We start from the raw sequence: 7,642 nt of genomic DNA, 5'->3' as shown, positions 1-7,642 counted from the left end.
CTGCCCGCCCTGTCACTTCCATTTCCCTCGCTCTGCAACAGGAACTGCACGCCCGGGGAGGGGGAGGGGGGGGACCAGGCGCCCTTCTGGGGTCTCGAGCGCCTCTGCGACCAAGTATAGCAAGGCCGCTGCCTCTGCAAGCTCCCAGGGCAAGGACTCGGGGCCGCATATCCCGCCGGCGGTGAGCCCTGGGTGAGGGAGGCGACACTGTGGTCCTGGCGGCCCCTCCGCCCGCGCTCAGGAGGCGGGGAAGGGGACACGCTCCCCCGCGGCACGGGCCCCGCCGGCAGGGGGCGCGCGGCCCGGGGGGGACGCGGATGCGCATGCGCCAGGCGGGTCGCTTTCCGGCAGCGTGGCGGAACAGTCCCGCAGTTTCGCGCCGCTTGGCGACGTCGGCGCCCCGCGCCCAGCCGCAGTACGGCCGCCATGGCGTCGCCCTTCAGCGGGGTGCTGCAGCTGACAGACCTGGATGACTTCATCGGACCGTCTCAGGTGGGGCGGCCCGGGTCGGTGGCGGCCGTGCCTGGCGGGGGGTGGGGGAGGACTCCCCTCCGCTCGGTTTCTTTCCCTGAAAAACGAGATCGGAACCCAGACTCCCCGCCCGCGTCCCCCCGGGCCCCTGGCGCTCGGGCTAGCTTCCTACCGATGGGGACCCGAGGCCAGGGATGGAGGCGCCCCGAGCCGGGTTCCTGTGCCGCGAGGCGAGGCGAGGCCAGGTCACCAGCCCGCAGCGCCCAATAGGACAAGTAGTTTCGGGTCATCACGCTGTCCTCGGCGCGACCGGGCGACGGGAGTGCCGAGTGGGCAGCGGGAAGCGGGAGGGAGCGGGGCAGGGGCGGGCTCAGGACTGAGGCCGGACGAACCTGTCCGCTTACTCTGGTAGACGGGGGCGGGGAATGATCCCATCTCAGTTTGGAAGGCAGGGGAGTAGGTCCCTTGGAATCACCTACCGTGACTGGGGGGGGGGGGGGGGCGGTGGTCGTCCTAGGTGCTGGTTTGGGGAGGAAGACCGAGCTTGCCCCTAAAGGGGACAGGTCAGGTACACTTGAAAGCAGGAGGCGGCCTTCTCCGGTGTAGCTGCCTATCAACTGCACCAGCTGCGCAGGACACACAGGGCTGGGAGGGGGAGGGCATGGGGCTGGTCACAGCTCCGAGGTCAGGGATGAGCTTGCACAGGGCCCCCCCACCAGGGCTTTCTGGGGCTGATCATCTCTGGGAAGGGAATGGCCAGAGAGACTCTGTAGTGACAGCGAGAAAGGGCACGAACTCGAAGTTGAAGAGAAAAAGAACATTTCACTGGGCAAGGCGGGGACTCCAAGTGTTCCTGGAGCGATGCAGAAATGGTGATTCCTGGGCGTCCTCTTGGTAGCCAGGGTAACACTGGCTCTCCATGTGTGGCCACGCCTTCGGTTTGTGCTGAACAGAGTAAAGGTCAGGGCTGGTGGTGCCCGCAGGCACGTTAGTGTGTAGGCCCAGCCAAGGCCGCCTTCCCCTGACTGAGCTGCAGAGTAGGCCTCAGTGCTGGCAGGGGTTAGAACGTGTGCCCCTGTGCAAGCAGGGTGACAGCTGTATTGCCATGACTGCTGCTATGGCAGGAAGAGAGTCGGGAAGCACCCCTGTCCCGTGTGGTGGTGCCCCTCCTCTTCGGTAACCTCCACACACTCGGGCCCCCACTTGGAGTCTCTTCCTGGTACAGGATTGCATCAAGCCCATGAAGGTGGATAAGAGGTCGGGAAGCGGCGTGGCCAAGATCCACATCGAAGACGATGGCAGTTACTTCCAGGTCACTCAGGTAAGTTCCAGCCCAGATGGTCAAACACCTGTTTTTGCTGCTCCGTCCAGTCACAGGTACGGAGATCATGGGACCTTTCGCTGTCATGAGAGTGGTCAGATTCACTGTCGTCACGGCTGGGAGGGCAGAGATGGTGCCTGGGGTGGCGGTGGAGGGGCACAGAGGCAGAACATGGAGCTGCGGGGGGGGCTCTTTTTGCAGATGGTGGTTCCTGTCTTCCCTTCCCTCTCTCCCCCCTCTGTGAGTTCTAATTCTGTAAGATTTTCCAGTTAAGGACCCCCTGGGCGGCTCAGTTGGTTAAGCGTCTGACACTCTTTCTTTTTATTTTTTTCTGTTTATTTTTGAGAGAGAGAGCGAACTTGAGAAGGGGAGGGGCAGAGAGGGAAGGAGACACAGAATCCGAAGCAACCTCCAGGCTCTTAACTGTCAGCACGGAGCCTGATCCAGGGCTTGAACCCACAAACCGTGAGGTCCTGACCTGAGCCAAAGTTGGACACTTCACAGACTGAGCCACCCAGGCGCCCCAACCAATATTTAATTTTTAAAAATTCAGTGGCACACAAAGCCAGCCTCCCACCACATTGGTTGTCGGTGTTGTGAGCCAGAGAATAAAGGCTTCCTGCAGGTTCCATTATGCTGAGAGCTCGTGTCCTTGCGTAGAGGCCCTCTGAGTCCCGAGTGCTTGTGCTTTCCAGGATGGAGGGACCCGGAAGCTGGAGAAGGCCAAGATCTCGCTGGATGACTGCCTGGCATGCAGTGGCTGTGTCACCTCGGCAGAGACCGTGCTCATCACTCAGCAAAGCCACGAGGAGCTGCGGAAGGTTATAGATGCCAATAAGGTAAGCGGTGGGCGTCTTTGAGACTTTTTTAAGCTGACGTCAGCCCCAGTGTCCTTTGCTCTCGCTGCCAAGGGCAGCCCATCTGGTGCCTCCTGCCTCTTGTAGGTCTCGTCGGCAGGATGCCCGTGAATTGCTGGTCAGGATTTCACACCGGGGTGTGGGGCCCTGCGTGTACGTGGAAGCGACCCGCCCTGCCGGAGGCAGCACGCACTCCCCCCAGCGCTGGCCCCCTGGGAGTCTGTAAAACACAGCGAGTGAGCATGTGTCCTCTGCTTTGCAGACGGCGGCCCCCGGTCAGCAGAAGCTGGTTGTCGTGTCCGTCTCGCCCCAGTCCAGGGCATCGCTGGCCGCACAGTTCGGGCTGAACCCTACAGACACCGCCAGGAAGCTGACTGCATTCTTTAAGAAAATCGGTAGGCAGCAGACCTCGCGTGTGTGCTGAGCTCAGCGTGTGCGGGGTCCAGCGAGGGGCTCCTCCGGCCTCTGACTCACTGAACTCAAACGCACCAGAAACTGTTCTGAGTCGACTTCAATATGAAGTTTGGGTTTGACAAATGAGAGCTGAGCCTTTTCAGAGGCAGCCATCTGAATCGTGGCTGTCCTCCTCCAGTCTGGAATTCCTGGAATTCTCTGGAATTTGCTCCCCCTTGTATTGTTTTTAAATTATCACCCTCGAGGCCCGTTTCCCTGGTCCCCTGTCACGCTCTGGCTCCCAAAGACTTTGGTCGATCTCTGTGAGCCAGGAGCAGGCCTGGGATGACATGGGGCGGGCACAAGAGGTGTGGCCTGGCCCGGACAGCCGCTGTGCAGACAGCTGAAGCGCCCCTGGAAAGTGGCGTCCCCGCTCCCAGGGGCGTGATCGGGGCCTTGCGATGTAGCCACGCTTCGTGGCAGTGAGGCGGGTGTTTGTGTTGCAGGGGTGCACTACGTGTTCGATACCTCCTTCTCGAGGAACTTCAGTCTCCTTGAGAGCCAGCGAGAGTTTGTGCAGAGATTCCGAGGACAGGCCGGCTCCCAGCAGGCCTTGCCTGTGCTCGCGTCCGCCTGCCCAGGTGTGTTCACGCTGCGGGACACGGGGGACAGGAACGCTGGGTGGGGCCACACGAGGCTTCTGCCACAATGGCCGCCTCGGCAGAAGGAGCTGCCCTGAGAGCCACCTGGGGTCACCAAGTTCCCCAAGACTGTGATCTCACAGATGCTAGAAGCACACGGCAGTGACAGCAGAGTAGGGACATTCTTTAACGGGACCAAAACTCCCCTTACAAGCCGGTGCACCCCAGAAGGTCATGCCACTCCCTGCCCAGCTGCTCAGACACCCCGTTTGTTCCCCGTGTCGGCCTCAGGCTGGATCTGCTACGCGGAGAAGACGCACGGAAGCTTCCTCATCCCCTACCTCAGCACAGTTCGGTCCCCACAGCAGGTCATGGGCTCCCTGGTCAAGGACTTCTTTGCCCAGCAGCAGGTAACAAGAATATTCCAGCTGTGAACGATTCACTGCCATTGTTCTCAAAGATGAGCCAAGACCTCCGATGTGCACACGGCCGCATGAGGAATCTCAGTCCCATCCTGGCCGCTGGCCGGCTGTGTCCCAGGCCGCGCCTGTCATGTCATCCCCCACCTTATCCTGCGGGCTCCTTTACTATCAGGTCAGGCAGCGACTTCACAGTTCCACATTTCCCTGCAGCATTTGACCCCGGACAGCATCTACCATGTGACGGTCATGCCCTGCTATGACAAAAAGCTGGAAGCTTCCAGACCAGACTTTTTCAGCCAGGACTACCAGACTCGTGATGTGGATTGTGTTGTCACCACAGGTGTGGGTCCCACGTAGTGGTATTGCCCGGGTCCTGCCTGCAGGCTCTGGCTGCAGCTGCCAGCCCCTATGCATGAGGCAGCCAGTGGCCCTCCCCTGGGTGCCAGATCAGACCTCACGGCTGTTCCATTGTCTTGGACGTGTGGCCAAAGGGCCGGGTGTTTGCTCTAAAACAGTCTGCATGAAGAGACGGGTGGGGAGTCTCGTCATCCACTCTGACTCACATGGGCCAGTCACCCCATTTTTGAGTTGAGCAGCCTCACAGTCTCCCAGGTGCTTAAAATACAGAAAAGAAAATGCTCAGGAACCCAGACAGTGGGGTGGGGGGTGGGGGGCCTCCCTGCATGAACACATGCCTGCCCCTCTCCACCTCATGGGGAGCCACAACCGCACCGCGGCGGGTCCAGGGATGGGTATGTCCACCCCCCGCCACGCTGCTGGGAGGGTGGAGGGTGGGCTGCAGGTCTGGGGAGCTGGCTGGCTCTTCTGAGGGTCCTCAGAAGTGGCGTCCTTCCTCGCCTCAGTGGCCAGGTTGGCCCTCCACCCATAAGCCAGGAGGTGGACATCTAGGTCTCTGGAGCTAAGGTACAGGTTGCCAGGGATGCAGATGACGCGGGTTTCCTCAGCGTTCTGTTTTGATTGAGATCTCAGCTGAAGCGCCCCTGTGCTGGGGTCTTATTGTAGGAGAAGTCTTCAAGCTGCTGGAAGAAGAAGGGGTCTCACTCTCGGAACTGGAGCCAGCCCCCCTGGACAGCCTGTAAGTCACCACCCACTGCAGCAGAGGGGAGAACGTGAATCCAGCGTCGGGGAGCTCGACGTGTGGGTTGGGGGGTTGCAGGCGCGCTGGCAAGCAGCAGCAGTGAGGGCGTGGGGGTAGACGGTCCCCAGATGGACCTCAGCTCTGCGTCCCCTCCCTTCCTCTTCTCCACCGTGACTTCCTCCTAGCCAGGTCCGCCTCCGCCCTGTCGCCGGTCTCAGTGCACACAGAGGTGGTCAAGTTCATGACATGGCCAGCGGACAGTGCACTGATGGTCATCAGAGCTGTCCCAAACTTGACACACGTCTGAGCTCCCCAAATAGGTGACTCTACAGAGGAACGATTTCTCCCACCTGAGCTTCCTCTTGACACGCAGACAGAGGCCCTGGGGGTTCTGGACTCCTCTCCCATCTAGCAAGCAGCTCCCTCACATGGGAGAGACAAAAGGTCACCCGAAAGCTCCCGCTGCCACCGAGGCCATGCTCTGCTCCCCAGGTGCAGCAGTGTGTCTGCCCAGGAGCCCAGCAGCCATCGGGGCGGGGGCTCAGGGGGCTACCTGGAGCACGTGTTCCAGCACGCAGCCCGGGAGCTCTTTGGAATCCACGTGGACGAGATCACCTACAGACCCCTGAGGTCGGTGGGAAGGGCTGGAGCATGGGGACAGGGCGGCAGGCTGGGGTGGGGGAAGACCCAGGGCACCAGCCCTCCTCTCCCGCTCACGTGAACCGGCCTCCCCACCCAGCGGTCCGCGTCCCTGCCCACACCACAGGGGGTGAGAGCCCCAAGGCCACGGTGGCACGCCTGGCACAGGGTGTGTCCCGACACGATGCTCCCTTCCACGGAGGGAGGGCCGGGGGCTTTGTGCGACCTCGCCACGCCTCACGGCCATTCTTGGGAGGGAGGATCAGGACACTGAGGCCCCCTGCCTAACGGCGGAAGCGAGCTTTCTACCCTGTCCTTCCATCCCTGTCCTCCCCGTCCCTCACCGAGGAGCCGGTTAGGGGGCAGAGGTGCCTGCAGGGGCGGGTACCGAGGGAGCCTGGCCTGTGCTCCCCCCAGGAACAAGGACTTCCAGGAGGTAACCCTGGAGAAGGAGGGCCAAATCGTGCTGCACTTTGCCGCGGCCTATGGCTTCCGGAACATCCAGAACCTGGTGCAGAAGCTCAAGCGAGGGCGCTGCCCGTACCATTATGTGGAGGTCATGGCCTGCCCCGCAGGTAGCTGGGGTGGGGCCCGCTTCTCCCAGAGGGCACGGGGGCCCTTTCCAGGACCAGGGCTGCGGGCAGTGTCTCACCAGGGCAGGAGGGGTGGAGGCGGAGCCCGGGGGTCAGGAGGCTCAGGAGGGCCGGTGTTGGGAAGGGGTCGTGCTGTGCTTCCCAACCCCCTTCCCCCATTCCCCGGTATAGGCATCCTCCCTGTCACCGTGCGCTCACCTGTCTTGCTCTGCTACAGGCTGCTTGAACGGCGGAGGCCAGCTCAAGGCCCCCAACACGCCCGGCAAGGAGCTTCTCCAGCGTGTGGAGACACTGTATAGCATGGTCAGGACAGAGGCGCCGGAGGATGCACCTGGCATCCAGGAACTGTACAGGTGCTGGCTGCAGGGCGAGGGCTCGGAGCGTGCTGGCCGCCTGCTGCACACGAGCTACCACGCGGTGGAGAAGGCCAGCTCCAGCCTCGGCATCAGGTGGTAGGAGGCCTCCTCGCCAGCCTTCTAGGCCCACCACAGCCCGCACCCGGACTCCCGGGAAGGTCGTGTCCCGAGACCCCGGGGACCACCCCCAAAACGCGGACGTCAGCTGTGGGGATGTGCCGGAGCCCATACAGAAACGAGCCTCAGGACCCATAGCCAGGACAGGTGTGCTTGTCCTGACTGCCGACTGCAGGAGGTCAGATGGTCCACAAGGTCCCAGAACCTCCCCACAGGCCCAGCTCTGCGAGCAGGGTGCTGGCCACTCCTGCCTTGTGGCCCAAGTGTGTGAGGGTTTCAGCCGGTCCCGTGGGCTGCACAAGGCAGAACAAAAGTAGGAGCCAGGCTCCCACCGAAGCCAGGCTGTGAAGGACAGTGATGGGCTGCGCCTGCCGGGCCGGTCAAACTTGGAGCCCAGCGTGAGGAACCCTACCGCGCTGGATGGCGTAGAATGCTGGCAGGAGAAGGGCGCCCAGCCTGCGGCACCCCCTGCTGGGGTACAGCACCTGCCCCACCTGGGACTGGGCACTGATGATGCCAGGCATGGCCTCTGGGACCTGATAGCTTGCGTTCTCTGGGCAGAATTCCAGATGGGAAGCAGGCTCTGTGAGAGAGACCGCTGAGACTAGGCACGAAGTCCCTTCTCCATTTACAGGAGTGGGGGAGAGGACAGATCAGGCTGAGCCCACAGGCCTTTCCTTACCAAGTTCCAAGTCTAATAAAGGGATCTCTCTCCCGATGGTTTCTCTCCGAG

The 7,642-nt window shown here is 62.0% G+C and overlaps 1 protein-coding gene across 1 annotated transcript; it reads left to right on the top strand.

The window, feature by feature from the left end:
• Positions 1–368: 368 nt before the first annotated feature.
• CIAO3 (cytosolic iron-sulfur assembly component 3) lies at positions 369–7,627 on the top strand. The gene is made up of 11 exons (XM_049639111.1): positions 369–492; positions 1,697–1,792; positions 2,488–2,631; positions 2,912–3,044; positions 3,549–3,683; positions 3,975–4,093; positions 4,316–4,445; positions 5,129–5,201; positions 5,697–5,834; positions 6,261–6,418; positions 6,654–7,627. Exons 1-11 carry the CDS (start codon positions 427–429, stop codon positions 6,890–6,892), a joined length of 1,431 nt encoding a protein of 476 aa, XP_049495068.1. The 5' UTR covers positions 369–426; the 3' UTR covers positions 6,893–7,627.
• Positions 7,628–7,642: the final 15 nt, after the last annotated feature.

The sequence above is a fragment of the Panthera uncia genome, chromosome E3 (genome assembly GCF_023721935.1).
Source record: "Panthera uncia isolate 11264 chromosome E3, Puncia_PCG_1.0, whole genome shotgun sequence".
Taxonomy (NCBI): Eukaryota; Metazoa; Chordata; class Mammalia; order Carnivora; family Felidae; genus Panthera; species Panthera uncia.
The sequence above is the reverse complement of the archived record's forward strand: the minus strand, read 5'-3'. Positions and strand labels throughout refer to the sequence as shown.